Here is a 24301-nt window from a genome sequence, read left to right on the forward strand (position 1 = left end):
AGAGACCCCAAATCCTGCCATCTTGCGGGACCTAAAATCCCCTCAGCATGAAACCCGCAAAATACTTCAGGGACCCCAAATCCCTTCACCCAGAGGAACATCTCCTAATGCTTAAGACATTCTGAGCCTGAGGAGCCACAATTCCCCTCACACTATGGCACCCTAAATCCCTCAGCCTGAGGAACCCTAAATATCTCACCCACAGAGACCAAATTTCCCCAACCTCAGATAACCTAAATAGCCTGAAAACTCAACCCCTTCAGCTTCAAGGACCAAATAACCTCAGCGTCAAAGACCCTAAAACTCTTTAATGAGAGATCCAAATTTCCTTTACCTGAAATCCAGAATTTCCTCAACCTCAAAGATCCCAAATCCTTTCATCCCAAGGAATCCCAAATCCCCTTAACCTGATGAATCTCAAATCCTGTCAACTTGAGCACCCCAAATCTCTTCAACCTAAAAGACCCCAAATCTCATCCTGAAAAACCACAGATACTATCAGCCTGAGGCATACCAAAGCTCCTCAGTTTGAGATACCCCAAATTCCCTCAATCCAATAAACCCCAATTTCTTCAGTCTAAGACATTTCAAATCCCTTCAGCCTGAGGGACCCCAAATCTCAACCTGAGAGATAGTTTCCCCTTAAAGATGCAGACTGCTTTACTCCTGGATTTTTCTAGAATCCTCAGGTAGAGATCCCGAAATTCTGTCTGTGAAAAATGTTCATTTTGCCTCCCTGAAACAGAACCCTGCTCCTCCGTCTGACCCAAGTCCCAGCAGTCAGGGGGTCTCAAGGTCTCCTTGGGACTCCTCTGGCTCTCACACCTCGGGACTCCCCTAAAACACCGGTAGCTACAACCCTCCAGCCACCTGTGCCACCCTTCTCCAAATGAGCCAAGCTGCAGGGGAACTAAAAGAACAAAACCCAGCTTATATTAGGTGGTAGCTCATGGCCAGTGGAGGCCTTCCCATCCCATCAGTACCCCCAGACCTCCCTGGGGTGCTTGAGACCTCACCAGGAACCCACATCTTTCTGCTCTGAACACCCCAGCCAGATGGAGAAGACAGAGCCTGGTTCTGGGTAGTGCTCAGGGCTGTTGCCTGCTCTCAGCACCTTCTCCTTCCACAGGAGCCTTTGGCCTAGGAGCTGGGAGACTCAGAGCCCTTCCCACACTTGGAATTGGAGCAAGGCCTTCTAGACAGTCCCAGCACCATGAGCCCTGAAAGGTCCCAAGAGGAGAGCCCAGAAGAAGACACAGAGAGAACAGAGCGGAAGCCCACGGTGAGAAGTTGGGGAGGCGAAGCCAGACTCCTGTCAGGAGCTGATCTCTAGAGTGCTGCAGACTCCTGGCCTGTACCCTTGGGTGACCCTGTCTGAATGTGCATGGAATGGGGGCAGCTGGTCCTGGGCAGGACATCAGGGAGAAAAGAACACTAACATCAGCGACTGCTCTGTGTCAGCAGAGAGCAAGGAATGCTCAGTGTCTGCTCAGTTAAATGGGACACAATCTGGAGAAGGAGGGAAGGTCTTTATGTCTCACAGAGACTCCCAGAGGCCCCAGGCTATGCCCTATACACAGGGTAGAGGAAAAGGACCAGCTTGATGTGTACTAGTAAATCACTGATAGAATCTGTTACTTCCTCTAGGTCAAAGATGCCTTCAAAGACATTTCCATATACTTCACCAAGGAAGAATGGGCAGAGATGGGAGACTGGGAGAAAACTCGCTATAGGAATGTGAAAAGGAACTATAATGCACTGATTACTATAGGTAACAGGAAGTGCTGGGCACAGACCAGTCTGGGAGACATAAAACAGGTCTTTGGTCCCTATATTATTTTAGTTCTCTGGTGGTGGCATCTGCCCACAATTCCCTTTTGCATGGAGACAAATCTGGAGGGAAATTTTATTCTTTTGCATCAGTGCAGGACTGAGTGTGGATACTGACCATGCAGAGGTCACATCTTGACCTTTTTCAAGACTCTCCCAGCTCAGCAGACTAAGCAGCACTGGCTTTGTGGTGCCTTCCATTGCCACTGCCCTTTGTTCCTCCTCCCAGCTCTTCCGTTTTAGAACAAAATTTTTGATTCTTTTCAGGTCTCAGAGCCACTCGACCAGCTTTCATGTGTCACCGAAGGCAGGCCATCAAACTCCAGGTGGATGACACAGAAGATTCTGATGAAGAATGGACACCTAGACAGCAAGGTAAGAGGGAAGGGAAGGAGGAATTTTTTTTTTTTTTTTTTTTTTTTTTTTTTTTGAGATGGAGTTTCGCTTTTATTGCCCAGGCTGGGGCGCAATGGTGTGATCTTGGCTCACTGCAACCTCCGCCTCCCAAGTTCAAGCGATTCTCCTGCCTCAGCCTCCCAAGTAACTGGGATTACAGGCATGTGCCACCATGACCAGCTAATTTTTTGTAATTTTTGTTAATAGAGATGAGGTTTCTCCATGTTGGTCAAGCTGGTCTCGAACTCCCAACCTCAGGTGATCTACCCGTCTTGGCCTTCCAAAGTACTGGGATTACAGCTGTGAGCCACCATGCCTGGCCTATTTTTATTTATTTATTTATTTATTTATTTATTTATTTATTTATTTTGAGACAGAGTCTTGCTCTGTCTCAGGTTGGAGTACAATGGTGCAATCTCGGCTCACTGCAACCCCTGCCTTCCGGGTTCAACAATTCTCCCACCTCAGCTTCTCAAGTAGCTGGGACTACAGATGTGCACCACCTTGCCCAGCTAATTTTTATATTTTTTGTAAAGATGGGGTTTCACCATGTTGGCCAGGCTGATCTTGAATTCCTGGCCTCAAGTGATCTGCCTGCCTTGTCCTCCCAAAGTGCTGGGATGATGATGATGATGATGATGATGATGGTTATTATTATTACAGACAAGGTCTCACTCTGTCACCCAGGCTGGAGTGCAGTGGTGCAATCATGACTCACTGCAGCCTCAAACTCCTGGGCTCAAGTGATCCTCCCACCTCAGCTTCCCAAAGTGCTGGGATTACAGGCATGAACCACAGTGCATAGACCCCAGGAAGATTTAGAAGTGACCTCTTGGCCAGGCACGGTGGCTCACATCCATAATCCCAGTACTTTGGGAGGCCGAGGAGGGTATATCACTCGAGGTCTGGAGTTCGAGACAAGCCTGGCCAACATGGTGAAACTCCGTCTCTACTAAAAATACAAAAAAAAAAAAAAAAAAAAAATTAGCCGAGCGTGGTGATGGGTGCCTATAATCCCAGCTACTCAGGAGACTGAGGCTGGGGAATAGCTTGAACCCAGGAGGCGGAGGTGGTAGTGAGCCAAAATCATGCCACCACCACCCTCCAGCCTGGGCAACAGAATGAGAAGACTCAGTCTCAGGGGGAAAAATGTGACCTCCTGAAACCAGCCTGGGTTTAGGTCTCAGCTACATTTCAGAATTTAACAAAGGAAAAAGAGTTTTCCCTCAAAAACATAAATGTTCAACAAACAAGCAAAAGGCAAGACAGTGTATACAGTAAGAGGTTATTCATATATCATTGTTGATTAGTTTTTGTTTTTGAGATAGAGTCTCGCTCTGTTGCCCAGGCTGGATTGCAGTGGCACAATCTCAGTTCACTGCAACCTCCACCTCTCAAGTTCAAACGATTCTCCTACCTCAGCCTCTCGAATAGCTGGGACTACAGGCACGTGCCACCATGCCGGGCTAATTTTTGTATTTTTGGTAGAGATGGGATTTTGCCATATTAGCCAGGCTAGTGGCAGACTCGCCTCGGTCTCCCAAAGTGCTGGAATTACAGTTGTGAATCACCACACCTGGCCTCATATAAAGTTTTAAAACCTGTAAACTATGTATAGTATTTATAGATATAATAATAAGTGGTAAATGCATAAAATCTAAATGTGAATAAGAATACCAAATTCAAACCATTTATTATCACAACAAAAGGAGGAAGGGCTGGCAGGTGGTTTCCCTATGGTTTGGTTAGCTTTTTTGTTTGTTTTTATTTTTGTTTTTAAATTTTGAAATAAACATAAAAAGACCTGAAACAGTTGTGGCAGAATGTTGACATTGGACTGAATAGTGATGGATGTATGGGTTTTCCAGTACTATTCTCCATTGTTTTCTATATGTTTAAAATTTGTCATTCTTTTTTTTTAAAAAAATTGTTTTTGCTAAACATTGTTAATAAATCATAGAAAAATTAAAGAAAATGTGATTAAACTGTAAATCCACAAAAAATCTTTCTAACACCAATCTCATAATAGTTTAGTTATTGAATTAAATATCTTAGAAGAAGAAATAATATTAAGATACATCATTTATGTACATTTAATCATACTGTATGATCCTCTTATACCAAAATGAATCTACTTCTTTGTCTCAATTCTGGAGTGGGTTTGAGAGAGCTGTTTAGTTTCACTGATCTTTCCCATATGTCACTGACCAGAGACAGCATCAGGTAAATAAAATAATGTGCCATAATTATAAAATGAAAGTGCGAAGCTCATTTTCTCTTCTACTTCTTGGTCAGGAGAGTTTAGAAGTAAAAAGAGTCAATCTGCTCAAACTAGAGAAAGCAACTTGGATTCAGTCTACAGTTTCCCCATCTATGAATTTTAGATTCGTTAGGACCTAAAAGTAGCATAAGAGGTATGAAAGGCCAGTGTTTGCTTTTCTGCAAATGCTTTGACATGAAAAGAATGTCTCTTTAGAGGGAATCTATCTCCTGTGGTTTATCACACATCTATACATCTTTATCTGAACTCAGTTAAAATCCCCAGCTTAAGTCAATTTATTTTCTATTGTGGCAAGAAATAAAATAACATATATTTACTTCTCTAACAATTTTTAAGTGTACAACTTTATTAATTATAAGCACATTGTTGTACAATAGAACCCTAGAACTTTTTATCTTGCATGACTAAAACTCTATACCCATTGAACAATAACACCCTATTTCCTCCTCCCTCCAGCTCTTGGCAACTGCAATTCTGTTTCTATGAATTGGATTACTTTAGATACCTTATATATGCAGAATCAGCCATGAAATATTTTTCTTTTTGTGACTGGCTTATTTAATCACTTAGCATAACGTCCCCAAGATTCACCCATGTCATAGCATGTGACAAGATTTTCTTCTTTTTTAAGTCTGAATAATATTCCTCTCCATGTATATACCACATTTTTAAAATCCATTCATTCGTCAATGGGTATTAGGTTGCTTTACCTCTTGTCTATTGTGAATAATGCTGTAATAACTATCAGTGTGCAAATATCTCTTTGAGATCCGGTTTTTAATTCTTTTTACTATATTGTATAACCAGAAGTGGAATTTCTGGATCGTAAGGTAGTTCTGGTTTTAATTTGTTGTGGAAGTGCCATACCGTTTGTTACAGTATCTGCACCATTTTACATTCCCACTACTATGGTTTGAATATGTGGAAGTTCACGTATTGGAAACTTAGTTGCCATCGTAACAGTATTAAGAGGTAGAGCCTTTAAGAGGTGCTTAGGCAATGATAGCTCCAACCTCATGAATGGATTAATGCGATTATCACAGGAGTGGGTTAGTTATTGCAGGAGTGGGTTCCTGATGAAAAGGATGAGTTGGGCCCTTCCCTGTCTTTCTCTCTGTCTCATATTGCACACTTACCCTTCCACCATGTCATGATGCAGCTTGAAGCCCCTTGCAAGATGCCAGTGCCATGCTCTTCAACTTCCCAGCCTCCAGAACCACAAGCCAAATAATTCTTTTCCTTATAAATTACTCACTCTGGGCCAGATGTGGTGGCTCACGCCTGTAATCCTAGCATTTTGGTAGGCCAAGGCAGGTGGATCACAAGGTCAGGAGTTCGAGATCAGCCTAGCCAGCTTGGTGAAACCCCATCTCTACTAAAAATACAAAATTAGCCAGGCGTGGTGGAGTACACTTATAATCCCAGCTACTTGGGAGGCTGAAGTACAAGAATCACTTGAACCCAGGAGGCAGAGGTTGCAGTGAGCCGAGATAGCACCACTGCACTCCAGCCTGGGCAACAGAATTGAGACTCTGTCTCAAAAACAACAACAACAACAAAGAAAAAACCACATAAATTACCTACTCTGTTACATTCTAGGAAAGTAGCAGAAAACAGACTAATCCACCCACCAACAATGAGCAAGTGTTCCAATTTCTCCACATTGTCGCCAGTACTTGCTATATTCTGTTTTTTTGACAGAAGCTATCATAACAGAATAAGGTGATATCTTATTGTGATTTTAATTTTCATTTCCCTGATGATTAGTGATGTTAAGCATATTTTCATATGCTGCTTGGCCATTTATGTATCTTCTTTTGAGAAATCTCTATTCAAGTTTTTTGCCCATTGTATTAGTCAGCCCAGGCTGCCACAAGAAAATACCATACACTGGGTGGCTTAAACAACAGAATTTTCTTTTCTGACATTTCTGAAGCCTGGAAGTAAAAAATCAGAGTGCCAGCATGGTTCGGTTCTGGTGAGGGCTCTCTTCCTGACTTGTAGGCAGCCTCCAACTCACTGTGTATTTACATGAATTATTTGTGTGCCCACAGTAGGAAGGAGAAGGAATATCTTCCTCTTCATATAAAAGCAATACTATCCACTAGAAGATTTTTTTTTTTTAGACAGCCTCACTCTGTTGCCCCAGACTGGAGTTCAGTGGTGCATTCTTAGCTCACTACAAACTCCACCTCCCGGGTTCAAGCAATTCTCCTGCCTCAGCCCCCGACATAGCTGGGACTACAGGGGCACACCAACTAATTTTTGTATTTTCAGTAGAGATATGGTTTTACCATGTTGACCAGGCTGGTCTCAAACTCCTGGCTTCAAATGATCCGCCCACCTCCTTGGCCTCCCAAAGTGCTGGGATTATAGGAATGAGCCACTGCACCCGGCCAAAAGCACTAATGTCATCCTAAGGGTCCCACCCTCATGACATCACCTAGCCCTAATTACCTACCAGTGGCTCCATCTTTAAATACCATCATATTGAGGTATTAAATATGCTTCAGCATATAAATTTGGGGGAAACAAAATTCAGTCCATAGCACTCATTATTTAATTATTTGTTTTGTTGTTGTTGTACTATAGGAGTTCTTCATATATTCTGGATCTTAACTCTTTTTCTTTTTTTTTTTTTTTTTTTTTTGAGACAGAGTTTTGCTCTTGTCGCCCAGGCTGGAGTGCAATGGTGTGATCTCAGCTCATTGCAACATCCACCTCCCAGGTTCCAGCGATCATTCTGCCTCAGCCTCCTGAATAGCTGGTATTACAGGCACACACCACCACGCCCAGCTAATTTTTTGTATTTTTAGTAGAGATGGGGTTTCACCATGTTGGCCAGTCTGGTCATGAACTCTTAACCTCAGATGATCCATCTGCCTTGGCCTCCCAAAGTGCTGGGATTACAGGCATGAGCCACAGCGCCTGGCCAGGATATTAACTCTTTATCTTCTTTTTTTGAGACAGAAGTCTCACTATGTTGCCCTGGCTGGTCTTGAACTCCTGAGTTTAAGTTATCCTCCCACCTCAGCCTCTGAATAGCTGAACTATAGTTACATGCCACTTCACTCAGCAACATTAACCCTTTATCAGATATGTGATTTGCATATATTTTCTTCCACTCTATAGGATGTCTTGCCACTCTGTTGAATGTTTTCTTTGTTACACAGAAGTTTTTAAGTTTGATATAGTCCTACTTGTCTAATTTTGCTTTTATTACTTATGCTTTTGGTGTCATATACAAGAAGTTATTGTTCATTTCAATGTCATGAAGATTTTCCTCTGTTTTCTTCTTGAAGTTCTGTACTTATAGGTCTTACATTTCAGTCTTTAATCTATTTTGAGTTAATTTTTATATGAGATATGTGGTAAGAGTCTGTCTTCTCTTTTGCATGTGTATATCCAATTTTCCCAATACCATTTCTTGCAGATTGTCCTTTCCTCCATTGTGTAGTCTTGGCATCCATGCTGAAGATCATCCAACCATATACACAAGGGTTTATTTCTGGCCTCTATTCTGTTCCAATGGTCTGTATGTCTGTCTTTATATCAGTACTATATTTTTCTGATTACTGTAGCTTTGTAATATGCTTTGAAATCAGGAAGTGTGAGGTCTTCAACTTTATTCTTCTTTTTCAAGATTGTTTTGGCTATTCTGCTTCTTTAGAGAGTCTGTATGAATTTTTGGATATTTTTCCATTTCTGAAAATAATGGCATTGGCATTTTGATAGAGATGACATTGAATCTGTAGATCATTTTGACAGTATGAACATGTTAACAATATTAAATCTTCAAATCCATGAACACAGGATGTCCTTCCATTTATTTGTGTCTCCTTAAACTTCTGTTGGCACCGTTTTGTAGTTTTCAGTGTTCAAGGTTTTTGCCTCCTTGGTTAAGTTTATTCGTAATTATTCTATTCTTTTTGATGCTATTGTGGTTGGGATTTTTTTCTTAATTTCCTTTGTGGATTGCTCATTGTTAGTAAATAGAAACACAACTGTTTGGGGTGTGGATTTTGTATGCTGAATTCAGGTATTACTTCTTCTTTTTTTTTTTCTTTTTGAGACAGAGTCTGGCTCTGTCACCCAGGCTGGAGTGCAGCCGCGTGATATCGGCTCACTGCAAGCTCCACTTCCCAGGTTCACACCATTCTCCTGCCTCGGCTTCCCGAGTAGCTGGGATTACAGGTGCCTGCCACCACGCCCAGCTAATTGTTTACAATTTTAGTAGAGATGGAGTTTCAGCATGTTAGCCAGGATAGTCTCCATCTCCTGACCTCGTGATCTGCCCACCTCGGCCTCCCTAAGTGCTGGGATTACAGGCGTGAGCCACCATGCCCGGCCCGAATTCATGTATTACTTCTAACAATTTTTTGGTAAAAATCTTTATAGTTTCATTTCTTTTTTTTTTTTTTCTTTTTTTTAGATGGAGCCTCGCTCCGTCTTCTCCCAGATTCAAGTGATTCTCCTGCCTCAGTCTCCTGAGTAGCTGGGACTACAGGTGCCCATCACCACGCCTGTAATCCCAGCACTTTTGGAGACTGAGGTGCGTGGATCATGATGTCAGGAGATCAAGACCATCCTGGCTAATAGGGTGAAACCCCGTCTCTACTAAAAATATAAAAAATTAGCCGGGCATGGTGGCAGGTGCCTGTAGTACCAGCTACTCGGGAGGCTGAGGCAGGAGAATGGCGTGAACCCAGGAGACGGAGCTTGCACCGAGATTCCACCACCACACTCCAGCTGGGTGACAAAGCAAGACTTCATCTCAAAAAAAAAAAAGAGGACTTTTCTTATATGACCTTTTTTTATGTTGAGGTGATTTCCTTCTATTCCTAGCTTGTTCAGTGTGTTTGTCATGAAAGGTCAGTCAATTTACATTTTAAAAATTAATGTAATAGATACCTTATTAGATGTACCTTAATAGGAGGAAACAAACAGAAAGTTTTGTCTATTTTTTTAAATCTTAAGAAAATTAGCAATGCCTCTAATAGAAGCATAGGCCTTAATGATACTTCAGAAAACATTTCCAAATCGCCTTTGGATAATACTTGGAATCATCATTCTCTGATTCAGAATTCTCTGTCTCTACTGAGAAACTCCAGAGTTAGGCCAGGCATGGTGGCTCACACCTGTAATCTCAGCACTTTGGGAGGATGAGGCAGGTGGATTACCTGAGGTCAGGAGGTCAAGACCAGCATCTCCAACATGGAGAAACCCCATCTCTACTAAAAATACAAATATTAGCCGGGTGTGGTGGCACACACCTGTAGTTCCCAACAACTCGCAAGGCTGAGGCAGGAGAATCTCTTGAATCCAGGAGACGGAGGTTGCAGTGAGTGGAGATTGTGCCACTGCACTCCAGCCTGGGCGACAGAGAGAGACTCCATCTCAAAAAGAAAAAAAAGTAATAAAAGAGAGTATCTCTAGAGTTTGGAAACATTTACCAACCAAACCACTGATTTCTCATCACCTTTTAGTTAAACCTCCTTGGATGGCCGTAAGAGTGGAACAGAGTAAACACCAGAAGGTAAGTATTTCCCAAATCCTGTTAACAAGAAACCTTCCTCATAGATCCAAACGCAGGTAAAAGAAGGAGAATGTACAGACTATCATAGGGACTATTACCTTCCTTTCCTGATCTCTTTAGCACAGTGTCTGACATCATCATTATTTTAAGAGTTAAGAAGAACAGCAACAACAATCGCTACCAGGGTGTTATTTTCTCAGTATTTTCAGACTTTATTTTAAGCATTTTAAGTGAATAAACTTTACATAAAGTTCCTATTCAACTTACATATAGTACCTATTAAGTAGATGCTATAACTATAGCCATTTTACAGATGAGAAAACTGAGGTAAAAAATGTTCAATTATATCGCTGGGATCACATTCAGTGTTGGTGCAGTCTAATCCAAAACTCTTTCTCTAAAGCACTTATAAGATCATTAAAAGTTTAATAGTTTTATAAAATTTATGCTGTGTTACCCATATGTCTTACATAATTCATCCAACTGACTTTTGAACCTCAGTTTTCCTCTGTTATGGTAAAGTGAGATTTGCACTAAAACACTCTGATTAAGGGAAGCTTCCAAGCAAATAGACCATTCACATTGTGGATGGTCCCAGAAGGAGATAGGGTCCTTACCCTCATAAGGGACCCATTCTGATCAGAGGAAGCAGCTTCCAGCCCTGAGGAGTTTCAGGTTTGAAGACTGAGAAACAACAAATAAGAAAATGGTTTAGGACTTCATATAGGTTACACCCTATTAAGTAAAAATAATATTCTTCTGGAATTGATTTCAAATGCTCATTCCTGTAGAAGGCAGTAAGAACTCCTTCCTCTGGGCTCCAGTTAGGAAACTGTCATGTTGTCTGGAATTATTCGTTTAGCCTGCCTGCTGCCTCTTCATTGTGAGCTCTTTAGGAGTCTAGTCCATATCTGATTTTTCTCAGAACTCCCAAGCCCAGCTCAGGGCCTCTGAGAGCCTCCTTAGTGTTTTCTGAATGACTGATTCCAAGTTTATGAATTAAACTATAAGTAACAGGGTCAAGGAGTGCTAAAAATATCTTAGAGTTAGATTTCAACTGTAGAGATGATATCAGGACTATGAGATAATTTTTGTTTGTTATTTTTCTGGGTTGGTGGGGTGGGTGATTTGAGACAGGGTCTGGCTCTTTCGCCCAGGCTGGAGTGCAATGACTCAAGCTCGGCTTACTGCAGCCTCCGTCTCCTAGGTTAGTGCGATCCTCCTGTCTTAGCCTCCTGAGTAGCTGGGACCACAGGTATGCACCACCATGCCTGGTTAATTTTTATGTTTTTTGTAGAGACGGGGTTTTGTCATGTAGCTCAGGCTGGTCTAGAACTACTGGGCTCAAGCCATCTTCCCACTTCGGCTTTCCAAAGTGCTGGGATTACAGATGTGAACCACCCCCCGTCTGTGAGAAAAAAAATAAATTTTTTCCTTTCTTTTCTTTTTCCTTTCCTTTCCTTTCCTTTCCTTTCCTTTCCTTTCCTTTCCTTTCCTTTTTTTTTTTTTGAGACAGAGTTTCACTCTTGTCACCCAGGCTGGAGTGCAGTGGCACGATCTCAGCTCACTGCAACCTCCACCTCCTGGGTTCAAGTTGTTCTCCTGCCTCAGCCTTCCAAGTACCTGGGATTACAGGCACTCGCCACCACACCTGACTAGTTTTTTGTATTTTTTGTAGAGACGGGGTTGGCCAGACTGGTCTCAAACTCCTGACCTCAGGTGAACTGCCTGCCTTGGCCTCCCAAAGTGCTGGAATTACAGGTGTTAGCCACTGCGCCTGGTGAGAAAAATCATTAATCTCATATTCATACCGTATTAAGTAGCTCAAAGAACACTTTGGTGAGCATTATTATCTTTCTTTTTTTTTTTTTTTTTTTTTTTTTTTTTGAGACGGAGTCTGGCTCTGTCACCCAGGCTGGAGTGCAGTGGCCGGATCTCAGCTCACTGCAAGCTCCGCCTCCCGGGTTTACGCCATTCTCCTGCCTCAGCCTCCCGAGTAGCTGGGACTACAGGCGCCTGCCACCTCGCCCGGCTAGTTTTTTGTATTTTTTAGTAGAGACGGGGTTTCACCATGTTAGCCAGGATGGTCTCGATCTCCTGACCTCGTGATCCGCCCGTCTCGGGGCCTCCCAAAGTGCTGGGATTACAGGCTTGAGCCACCGCGCCCGGCGCATTATTATCTTTCATGTTCACTATAATATTGAGAATTAGCACCAGGGGCAGTGGCTAACACCTGTAATCCCAGCACTTTGAGAGGTGGAGGTGGGCAGATCACCTGAGGTCAGGAGTTCAAGAGCAGCCTGGCCAACATGGTGAAATCCCATCTCTACTAAAACTACAATAATCAGCTGGGCATGGTAGTGGACACCTGTAATCCCAACTACTCGGGAGGCTGAAGGAGGGGAATAGCTTGAACCTGGGAGGTGGAGGCTGCAGTGAGCTGAGATCGTGCCACTGCACTCTAGCTTAGGCAACAGAGTGAGACTCCCTCTCAAAAAAATAAAAATAAAATAAAGAATTAGCATGGGCTGGGTGCGGGGGCTCATGACTATAATCCCAGCACTTTGGGAGGCTGAGGTGGGTAGATCACTTGAGGTGAGGAGTTCGAGACCATCCTGGTCATTCTAGTGAAACCCCATCTCTAATAAATATACAAAAATTAGCTGGGTATGGTGACACATACCTGTAATCCTAGCTTCTCAGGATACTGAGGTAGGAGAATCTCTACGTTGGAGGTGGAGGCTGCAGTGAGCTGATATCATGCCACTGCACTCCAGCCTGGGCAACAGAGTGAGACTCCTTCAAAAAAAAAAAAAAAAAAAGAGAATTAGCTAACAATACACCCTTATTCAAGCAGACAAGCAGAATTAGCAGAATTGGTACAGGAACTAACTAATCTAATTCCAAAGTCAAATATTCTTTCCAGGATATGGCAACATGCAACTTTGACATCGCTTTCTTAGTTGTCTAGATATATTTTTGCCAGTCATCTCTTTGTTCTGTTCCCAACCGTACTGCTTTATTACCTCATTTTCCGGATGTGCTTTGTCCCTCTGTGCTTTTCTACATTTCCCCTTCCATCAACAGTCTACTATTTTATGGAAGATTCCCTCCTTCTCTCTGTAAGCTCTTACCTGCTTCTTTTTTTTTTTTTTTTTGAGACGGAGTCTCGCTCAGTCACCCAGGCTGGCGTGCAGTGGCGCGATCTCGGCTCACTGCAAGCTCCGCCTCTTGGGTTCACGCCATTCTCCTGCCTCAGCCTCCCGAGTAGCTGGGACTACAGGCACCCGCCACCACGCCCAGCTAATTTTTTGCATTTTTAGTAGAGACGGGGTTTTACCATGTTAGCGAGGATGGTCTCGATCTCCTGACCTCGTGATTCGCCCGCCTCAGCCTCCCAAAGTGCTGGGATTACAGATGTGAGCCACCACGCCCGGCCTTACCTGCTTCTTTCACAGATCTTGTTGATTCTCCAGCTAGTCTTCCCAAGTATTCTTCCTCCTTCCCTTTAACTTACATAGAACATTTTAAATAAAGTTGAAAGAAAGAGCCTTAAGATATGGGTTAGAGTCCCAGATTCGCTACTCACTTAGACCTTCTTTTTTCCCTCCAGTATTTAGACACTCTAGATATTTCCAAGGTTTGAACATTAACTAGAGTCATGCATATGAAAACATGTTGCAAGCCATAAAGAACTAAAGAAATGCAAGTTGTCTTTTAATATGTGACTCTCACATTAAAGGGAATGCCCAAGGCATCATTCAATAATGAATCTAGTTTGAAAGAAGTGTCAGGAATGGCAAATTTACTGAATACAAGCGGCTCAGAGCAGGCTCAGAAACCAGTGTCCCCTCCTGGAGAAGCAAGGACCTCTGGACAGCACTCTAGACTAAAACTGGGTAAGAAAAAATATTTGGGGGGACTTTAGTCTCTCTATGTCCTCTAGAAAGGTTGATGAGTATGGTCTACCTATGTGGGGTGGACTTTGCATAGGCCTGGGCTTAAGCTGGACTCAACTGTGAGACCAGAAGGTAGATGCAGTATTTTGTTAAAATTATGTATTTATTTGTTCACTGAGACAGAGTCTCTCTCTGTTACCCAGGCTGGAGTGCAGTGGCGCGATCTCGATTCACTGCAACCTCTGCCTCCATGAAAATAGCCATTTTCTTGCCTCAGTTACCTGAGTAGCTGGAATTATAGGCATGCGCCACTGTGACCAGCTGATTTTTGTATTTTTAGTAGAGACAGGATTTTACCATGTTGACCAGACTGGTTTTAAACTCCTGGCCTCAAGTGATCTGCTCACTTCAGCCTCCCCAAATGCTGGGATTACAGGCTTGAGCTACCATGCCCAGCCTTGGATACAGTATTGAATAGCACGGAAGAACATTAACTTTGAAGTCGCTCACTTGGGTTATAATCCACAGAGAAGCATTGGGGCCTTGGGCAAATCTTATAAATTCTCTGAGCTCCTGAATGGTAATCTGTAAAATGAGACCAAGTATATATAGACCAAGAACATTGTTTGAAAGCATTAAATTAAATATAAATGAACTGATACATGCAAGGTGTCCAATAAACACCTCTCTGATAATAGATATTCTTTTCTGTGTTTCTACATTTCCTCTTCCATCACATGTCTACTAGTTTATAGAAGATCCCCTATAGAGAACATACTTTCTTAGTGTTGTATGTCCAGGCCTTTGTTCAATGCCTAAGATGTAATGTGCCCTCAAGAAATATTTTCTGAATGAATAAATGCATGAATAAACCATTTTGTAAGCAGAAAGGTTGGGAGGTTAATGGGATAATAAGAATAGCCAGAAACTAAAATTGAATAGGCATTTGCAGTCAGTGTGGGTGTGGGGCCTGAGTCTCTCTGAAGCAGTGAAGAGGGGGAGACTAGAGTATGTAGAAAGGTAGATGCTAATTTGATGGTAGGAGATTTCACATTTTCTTATGAAACAAGGATGGACACCCCAGACTCCCAATTTTACCCATCTACTCTTCTCCAACCTAGAACTCAGGAGGAAGGAGACTGAAGGAAAGATGTATAGTCTGCGAGAAAGAAAGGGTCATGCATACAAAGAGGTCAGCGAGCCGCAGGATGATGACTACCTCTGTAAGTGACCCTTTTGGCCACTCACACAGCTTGCTGTTACGTCCTGGTAAAATAATTTCATCATTTGACCCACAAATCATTCCCTTTCTCTAATGAATTAGAGTACAGGATTGGGGCTGAATGATGTGAGTGCCAAGCTCTTTTTGAAGCTCTTATATCAAGGAACATGCATTACAACTTTCCTAATCTCTGCTTCCTCACTTCCAGATTGTGAGATGTGTCAGAACTTCTTCATTGACAGCTGTGCTGCTCATGGGCCCCCTACATTTATAAAGGACAGTGCAGTGGAAAAGGGGCATCCTAACCGTTCAGCCCTAAGTCTGCCCCCGGGGCTGAGAATTGGGCCATCAGGCATCCCTCAGGCCGGGCTTGGAGTATGGAATGAGGCATCTGATCTGCCGCTGGGTCTGCACTTTGGCCCCTATGAGGGCCGAATTACACAGGACGAAGAGGCAGCCAACAATGGATACTCTTGGCTGGTAAGAAGAGCCTACCGTTTCCCCTGTTCTGTCTTCCCACATCCCTTCTGTGCCTTTGGTGGGACATCACCTTCTACATGTTAGGGTATAGGTAGGGATAACATGGTTAGCTCTGTGTACTCAAGGGTTTTTGCAGGAACATGGAATTCTTGTTTAGAAATCAAAGGGTATGTGGGAGCAGAGTGGTACAAAGACAAAGAAATGCATCCTCCCTTGTGGAGCTTCTGCTCTGATTGGACAAACCAACTCAGATGTGTAGATGATACCATGTGGTCTCAATTGGCAGTTGAATTTATGTATGCCCAAAGGCCATAGATGACAGTGGAGTAAAATAATTCTTCTGATTTTTACCCTTTAAAAAGCCTTTACCTTATTTTTCTGAAACTCAGATCACCAAGGGGAGAAACTGCTATGAGTATGTGGATGGAAAAGATAAATCCTGGGCCAACTGGATGAGGTAAGGCCAGTAGCTCTGTGAGTTTCAGATAGAACCTTCATTTCTCACAAACCTGGATTTCCTTCCTTCTCATCATGCCTCCCTCAATGATTTTCACATCCCCTACTTCTATTTTTCTCCATACAATGCTGTTTTATACCATCAACATTTACAAATAAAAATTAAAAATATAGATATTATGATTTATTGGTATCAAAACATAAATATGTATGCTAGACAAAATTGAGGCACCAAGATAAACCTTGAGAAGTCTAGATTCACGGGGGACACTGAATTCATGCTTTAGTTTATGTAATCCACGTTTATTAAGCACTTAGTATGTTCCAGGTTAGGAAGCAACGTTCACTACTTGAACAGAAGAGAGCTGCAGGATGACCCAGACCCTTTCCACAATGGGCTCTCGTTCTATCAGAGAATAGAAAAATGAATCAACTATTACTGTTCTATGTTATTGGGCCAAGAGAAAGAGACTTCTAAGTTTCTCTTGGAATCTGGGGAAGTCAGGTGAATGGTACCTGAGTGAACTATAGGGTGATTAGAGGAAGGCTTGTCAAAGAAAGATGGGCTTGGGCTGAGTGTAGAATGATGTGCACTAATCTAGAAGCAGACTACATAAGAAATATACCAAGCACCAAGTTCTGTGGTATCAAACAGAATTAATTTAGAGTTTAGAGAAGCTAGAGGTCAATGTGTTTCATGGCCAATCAAGGTGGAGGTAAGTCTGGAGTTGGGCTTTGAAAAAATGGTTGATTAGGCATGGCAGGGAAGCATTCTAGGCAGGATGAGCACTGTAGTCAGAAGTGCAAGTTCATATGACGTTGTGAAAGAGATTTAGGAATGAGCAGAAGGTTACCGGAGGAGTGGTGGGGTTGTGGTCAGCACTAGACCATGGAGGCCTTCACCAGCAGGTGATGGGTCAGACCTGGATCTGACAGATACTGGGAACTCACTGCCTCTTTTCTTTCCCTTTGCCTGCCTTGACCCCAGGTATGTGAACTGTGCCCGGGATGATGAAGAGCAGAACCTGGTGGCCTTCCAGTACCACAGGCAGATCTTCTATAGAACCTGTCGAGTCATTAGGCCAGGCTGTGAACTGCTGGTCTGGTATGGGGATGAGTATGGCCAGGAACTGGGCATCAAATGGGGCAGCAAGTGGAAGAAAGAGCTCATGGCAGGGAGAGGTAGGCATCACTGTTACTCTTTTAAAAGGACAGGAAAGAAACAATTAACCTAGAGAGTTTTCATGTTTTAACTCTTGGGAAGAGTAAAATGCTGTCTAAAGTCAGTAAGATTTCAAATCAGTGGCTTCCAAAATTAAAGATTCATGTTATATACCTTTGCCTCTATGGAACAATTTTTATATTTTTAAATCTTTGTTCTGATTTTATATTCTAAGTACTTCATGCACAAAGTATATAACAGCATAGAGTGCTGAAAGACTTAAAGACAAAAATCAAGTTCTCAAACACCTACCAGTTCTCCTAACAAGGTAGTTTCTTCTGGCATTTCCTTAATATTTCTTAATGATATGCATGTGTTGTTATTCATTCATTCATTATCTCAATTAGCTGTCATGTGAACTCCTACTCAGTGCCATACGATGTTGCAGGAAGTATAAATACACATTGATCCAGACAATCAGAAAAACTGCTTGTGAACAGATGACATGTGAATTAGGTAGCCATATGATTACATACAGACATATGTGTAATATCAGACAGTGATTAGTGCTTTGAAGAAAATGAATCCAGAAAGAATACCTGGGGATCAGTGTGAGGTGAGAGTAGAGTGTTGCAGGAGATTGTCAGGGAAGGTTTCTCTTAGGAGACAGCATTTGAGAAGTGCAAGTGCCTGTGGGCCAAGGGTTCCAGGCACAGGGCACAGCTAGTGCAACGGTCCTAAGGCCAGAAAGAGTTCAGCTTCGGTTCATTTTTGGAAAATAGGCTGCAGTGGGTCATCTGCTCAGAGCTGCTTCAGTTTCCAGGTGAGAGAGAATGGTGGGCAGGATGAAGGTGGGGAGCATGGAGGTAAGCCTGAGTAGGGATATATTTTGAAACAAGACTTCCTATTGTATTTGAAATGGGCTCAGACTGAATGAAATATCTCAAACATGAATACTTGATGTGCAGCCTGAGAAAGAGCAAATCCTCATTTTATGATTTGTGGAATCTGAAACAGAAGCAATCCATGCACCTAGTTGGGGCAGCAGGACCCAGAGTCCTTTAGTCAGTGGGACCTGGACAACTCTGTGTTGGCCAACCTGAATCTCACTTCCTGATGGAGAACCAGGCACATAACAGTCCTCAATCAAATATGTCCTTTTGAATGAGGAGACACAAATTCAGATTTGCTCACACAGCTTCTCTTTAACTACATTTGTGAATCTCCAGGCTGAGTGCCCCTAATAGATCCTTTTTCCCTCTTAGGAAGTCACTAAGGACAATCTCACCTAAGTCATCAAGAGTGTTATTTCTCAGTAGAATAAAATAGCTGAAGACCTCGTGTTAGCAAAAGTGCCCAGGGACCAAGGAGGGAGGATGTGGCAGAGGGTGATCAGGGAAGGCTTTATAGGACTTGGAAGATACCTGCAATGTGGGGGAAAGGTCGCTGCAGTTCCATCTATGTAAGGAATGACACTGCCCCTGATGCTGTTTGAGGTTACCTAGTCTGGCTGATATATAGAAAAGGCTCAAGATGTAGGATTTCTGGATTTTTTTTTTTTTTTAAGATGTAGTGAATAAAAGTGGAATGGAAAATGGACTGTAAAGGTCCATCCAGCACTTGGTGGGAGAGAGCTTGCATTGTTAACATATGAAGAATGCTTGGTTCTTCATTTGATCTTCATACCTTCATATGTGGTAAGGCCTGAACAAAACATTTACCCTGACCAAAAACTTCCTCTTTCAGAACCAAAGCCAGAGATCCATCCATGTCCCTCATGCTGTCTGGCCTTTTCAAGTCAGAAATTTCTCAGTCACCATGTGGAACGCAATCACTCCACTCAGAACTTCCGAGGACCATCTGCAAGAAGACTCCTCCAACCAGAGAATCTCTGCTCAGGGGATCAGAATCAGGAGCAGCAATATTCTGATCCACGCAGCTGTAATGACAAAACCAAAGGTCAAGAGATCAAAGAAAGGTCCAAACTCTTGAATAAAAGGACATGGCAGAAGGAGATTTCAAGGGCCTTTTCTAGCCCACCCAAAGGACAAATGGGGAGCTCTAGAGTGGGAGAAAGAATGATGAAAGAAGAGTACAGAACAGGCCAGAAAGTGAATCCAGAGAACACAGGCAAATTATTTGTGGGAGTAGGAATCTCAAGAATTGCAAAAGTCAAGTATGGAGAGTGTGGGCAAGGTTTCAGTGATAAATCAGATGTTATTATACACCAGAGGACACACACAGGGGAGAAGCCCTACCTCTGCAGGGAGTGTGGGCGGGGCTTTAGCCAGAAGTCAAACCTCCGCCGTCACCAGAGGACACACACAGGGGAGAAGCCCTACCTCTGCAGGGAGTGTGGGCGGGGCTTTAGCCAGAAGTCAAGCCTCCACCGTCACCAGAGGACACACACAGGGGAGAAGCCCTACCTCTGCAGGGAGTGTGGGCGGGGCTTTAGCTGGAAGGCAAACCTCCTCAGTCACCAGAGGACACACACAGGGGAGAAGCCCTACCTCTGCAGGGAGTGTGGGCGGGGCTTTAGCGATAATTCAAGCCTCCGCTGTCACCAGAGGACACACACAGGGGAGAAGCCCTACCTCTGCAGGGAGTGTGGGCGGGGCTTTAGCGATAATTCAAGCCTCCGCTGTCACCAGAGGACACACACAGGGGAGAAGCCCTACCTCTGCAGGGAGTGTGGGCGGGGCTTTAGCGATAATTCAAGCCTCCACCGTCACCAGAGGACACACACAGGGGAGAAGCCCTACCTCTGCAGGGAGTGTGGGCGGGGCTTTAGCCAGAAAGCAAACCTCCTCAGTCACCGGAGGACACACACAGGGGAGAAGCCCTAGTCTGCAGGAAGGATAAGTGAGTCATTAGTAATAAAACCTCATTTCCATAGTCACAAGAAGACAAATGTAGTCACCACACACTTGCACACCCCAGCTCTGAGGTGGCTTCAGCGGAAGTCTGCTGACCCCTTACATTCCCCGAGAGTGTAAAGAGATAGGAAATAACTAATTAAGCAAATCCACCACTTTCATGACTAGAGATGAGGAAGAACGGGGGATAGTTCTGTAAGTGTTCAGGGGACGTCAACATATGTGGTTCTTTCCCGCACCGATCCCCTCCATTTTTTGTTTTTTGCCTCCTGTTCTAATAAAGTTTGTCTCCATATAAATCTGAACCCCAAGTGTGTACCTCATTCTTCCCTTATCACTGAAGGCAAGAAGAGTCCAGAAGGTCCACAGAGAACTCATATGTTCAGCTCAAGTCTCCACAGGAATTCAACTCCCAGAAAGACATAAACTTGGAGTCCACCTGTTTAATTATTGGAGAATCGATTTCCAAGTCCAGGAAGAGAAATGTAAGATTTTAGAGAGTCGCGGCAGGAAAGGAAGTTCCTTGGTCTCCTGAGCAGTGTGGCCTCTTCTCTTAATGGACCCCTCCACTCTACTGCCATATTCCCCCTTTGTTCCTCCTGTCTCCTCTCCTGATTTCCTCCAATCTCTGTAGCCCCAGAGGTGAAAGCCAGACAAGAACACGCGTGTGTGTATATATGTGTTCACGTGAGCTATGTGTGTTAAGCCTGCATGCATGGGCGTGGGGGTATGTGCCCTCCGTGTATGTATCTGTGAGAGTGTGGGGGGTTTCAAGGGTGTGTTAGAAATAACGCTCAAATTCCTAAGGAAATTGAAGACTCGAACAAAAGATTCTTAGCAAAGCAATTTTACTTCTGTGAAGAGGCGTGCCTCCTTGGCCAGTCGCCATGAGAGCACACCTGAACAAAGGGACACGAAAACCTTTATTTCTGACACAAGTCCTACCCCTGTACCTTCTTCCATTGGCTGGGGTTGGGTCGTACAATCTAAACTAACCCCGGTTGTCTAAACGTTTGATTTTTTTAGATAAGGTGGGAAAGTTAAAAAAAAAAAAAAAAAAAAAAAAGGAGAGGAAGGGTAAGGGGTGTCTGTAATGATCTAGGAAGTTAGTCCTCTTTCCAAATAAGGAAAGGATTGTGAGTTGGTACTGATAACGCCTAGTACTGTAGCGTGCCTGGGCATCTAACAAAGGCAAAAAGGAAAGGAGAAAATGGAGAAAAGTGGGGTACTATGAATTAAAGGATAAAAGATTAATCAGGTTATTTGAAGAGAAACCTCATCATGTCCCACAGGTGTGTGTGCATGTGTGTGTATCTGCACACGTATGTGCATGTACTTGTGTGTGCCTGTGTGTGTCCACTTGAGGTCACCAATCAGAGAAGGATTGCCCCTGTTTCCTCCAGGGGAATCCTAGATCCTCACTCTCCTTCTACAGAGAAACAAAAATGAAAACAAACACCTTGTTCTTTTTTTAAAAAAAGATTATGAAAATAAATAACGGGATAGATTTTTTTTTTTTTAATTAAGATCCACACTCTCTGTCAAGACCCAGCCAAGCTCGAGGAGGGCAGACAGACCATCCCTGCAGGCCTAGGAAGAAGAATTCCTGTCCTCCTGGAAGGGCTTAGGTATCAAGCCTCCCTCTACCTCCCAGCAGACACACGACTGAAATGTGCTGAAGTTTCCCTCAGAATAAAGTTGAACAGGGGTGGTGCGGAGAAGGAAGTGTCCCAGCTGCATGGGCCATCAGCTTTGCTGCCGAGAACAAGCTCAGCCTTTGATCCTGAATCTGATTCTTGAAGTGAGAGCAGGGCTCTCAGACCAAAATGTACCCAGGGCACGCAGAGTCTAGAGGAGAAATGGAGTGCTTAAGATCGAGTCAGTTCCCCTCTTTGAACAGTCGAAGTCCCTTTTCTCATTCAGGTAAAGCCAGGAGAATCTCAGTTGGGACTTGGCAGTAGAAGGCATCTGCTAGATGATACTAGCCATCAGGCATTTAATGAGGGGAAATTTCTATGAAAATAAACAAAAACAAAGGCTAATAGTTGGAAACCCAATTTCTGAGTCCACAGGGCAGCCAGTGGAGAGGATTTCTAGATACCTTTAAACAATTGCCCCCAGGCATAGGTGTGGAGAGCATGATTGAAGCCCCACACTTATGTCGCTCTGGGTCTGATAAAATTTGCACACCTCACATAGCTCAGACTGCTCTGAGCTATTTTTCTTTTCTTTTCTTCTTTTACAATCGAGAACATGTAAAGGATTGTCCTACATATCAACCAGTTCAGAGACATTTCAAGTAAAGCAGCTTCAGATCTATATATAACTGTCATTATAGTTAGTGTTTTCTATTCCACTGCAGTGATCTAAGCCATGACTATGTAGCCTGACCAAATCGAGGGCCGGGCTGCTTGTTCTCATGGCCCAATAACGAGATACAGATGAACTGGGACAGAAGAGAATCTTTATTTTTGTAACCGATTACAGGGAGAAGACACACAGCTAACATTCTGAATGAGGAAAAGCTTAAAAGCCTTTCCTTTGAGAAAAGAAGTAAGATTAGGATGTCTAATATCACAACTGTTATTCAGTGCGTTACTGAAAGTTTTAGACAAAGCAATTAGGCAATATAAATAAATAAATGGCATACATATTGAAAAATAAGAAGTCAAATTATTTCTATTTGCAGATGATATAATCTTATATGCATAGAAAAGTCTAAGACTCTACCAAAAAACAACAACAAAAAAAAACAAACCTCTTAAAACTTAGAAATAAATTCAGTAAAATTGCAGGATATAATATCAGTATACACAAATCATCAGTACTCCTACATTCCAATAACAAACTACCTGAAAAATAAATCAAAAAAGTGATCTCATTTATAGTAGTTATGAAAAAAATATTTAGGAGTAAATTGAACTGAGGAAGTGAATGAAAATCTCTACAATAAAACTCAAAACCACCAATGAAAAAAATTGAAGAGAACCCCTAAAATAAAAAGGCATATTATGCTTATGAATTGGAAGAGTTACATTGTTAAGATAATCATGCTACACAAAGCAATCTACAAGGTCAGCGCAATCTGTCTTAAAATACCAATGACATTCCTCACTTCAGAGGTAGAGAAAAACAGCCCTAAAATTTATATGGAGTCAAAAAAGACTCAGAATAGACAAAGCAATCCTGAGCAAAAAAGCAAAGCTGGAGACATTTCACTACCTCACTTCAAAATATATACAAAGCTATCTTAACCAAAATAGCATGGTATTGGTATACAAACAGATGCACAGACCAATGACACAGAGTACCCAGAAATAAACTCAGGTATTTAGAGGCAATTGATTTTTGACAAATTTGCCAAAAGTATGCACTGGGAGAAAGATATTCTTCAATAAATTATGCAGGCAAAACTAAATATCAATATGCAGAAGAATAAACTAACTTCTTACTTCTCAGTGTATACATAAATCAACTCAAAATGAATTAAATACTTAAATTTATGACCTGAAACTATAAAAATACTTCTATAGGGGAAATGCTTCAGGACATCAGTCTAGGCAAATATTTTATGCATAAGACTTTGAAAGTACAAACAATAAAAACACAAATAGACAAATGTGATTATATCAAACTAAAAGCATTCTGCACAGCAAAGAAAGCCGCTAACAGAATGAAAACACAATCTGCAGAATAGTAGAAGATATATGTAGATTAGTCCTCTGACAAGGGATTTCTGTTCAGAATATACAAGGAACTCAAACAACTCAGCATAAAAAAAATTGATTACAAAATAAGCAAAGAATATAAACAGACATTTCTCACAGAAAGACATGCAAATGGCCAATAAACAGATGAAGAAAAAATTCAGCATCACTAATCATCAGGGAAATGCAAATCAAAATCAAAATGAGATTCTGTGTCCCATCCCTGTTAGAATGACTATTAAGAACATGAAAACTGGCAAATGCTGGGAAGGATGTGGAGTAAAAGGGATTGTTACACATTGTTAGTGGACATAGAAATTAATACATTCATTGTAGAAACAACATAGAGGTTTCTCAAAAAAAACTAAAAATTGAACTGCTGAAAGACTCAGGTTCCCACTATTTTGTATTTATTCAAAAGAAAAGAAATCAGCGTATCAAAGATATGCATGCACC

The 24301-nt window shown here is 42.4% G+C and overlaps 1 protein-coding gene across 1 annotated transcript; it reads left to right on the forward strand.

The window, feature by feature from the left end:
* The first annotated feature begins 1213 nt into the window (after positions 1-1213).
* Positions 1214-20263, forward strand: PRDM9 (PR/SET domain 9). Its single transcript, XM_015451241.4, has 10 exons — positions 1214-1282; positions 1648-1771; positions 2098-2205; positions 9994-10043; positions 13786-13942; positions 15064-15165; positions 15373-15644; positions 16034-16101; positions 17089-17282; positions 19009-20263. The coding sequence occupies exons 1-10, from the start codon at positions 1214-1216 to the stop codon at positions 20106-20108; spliced, it is 2244 nt and encodes a 747-aa protein (XP_015306727.4). The 3' UTR covers positions 20109-20263.
* The last annotated feature ends 4038 nt before the right edge of the window (positions 20264-24301 follow it).

The sequence above is a fragment of the Macaca fascicularis genome, chromosome 6, assembly GCF_037993035.2.
Source record: "Macaca fascicularis isolate 582-1 chromosome 6, T2T-MFA8v1.1".
NCBI classification, from domain to species: Eukaryota; Metazoa; Chordata; class Mammalia; order Primates; family Cercopithecidae; genus Macaca; species Macaca fascicularis.

What these genes read in the sequence shown, in the direction of transcription:
- PRDM9 (XM_015451241.4), top strand. Translation starts at nt 1,214, where the DNA reads ATGAGCCCTGAAAGGTCCCAAGAGGAGAGCCCAGAAGAAGACACAGAG. An exon ending in ACAATGGATACTCTTGGCTG is followed by an intron (nt 15,645 to 16,033) that starts GTAAGAAGAGCC and finishes TCTGAAACTCAG; the next exon opens with ATCACCAAGGGGAGAAACTG. An exon ending in TCCTGGGCCAACTGGATGAG is followed by an intron (nt 16,102 to 17,088) that starts GTAAGGCCAGTA and finishes CCTTGACCCCAG; the next exon opens with GTATGTGAACTGTGCCCGGG.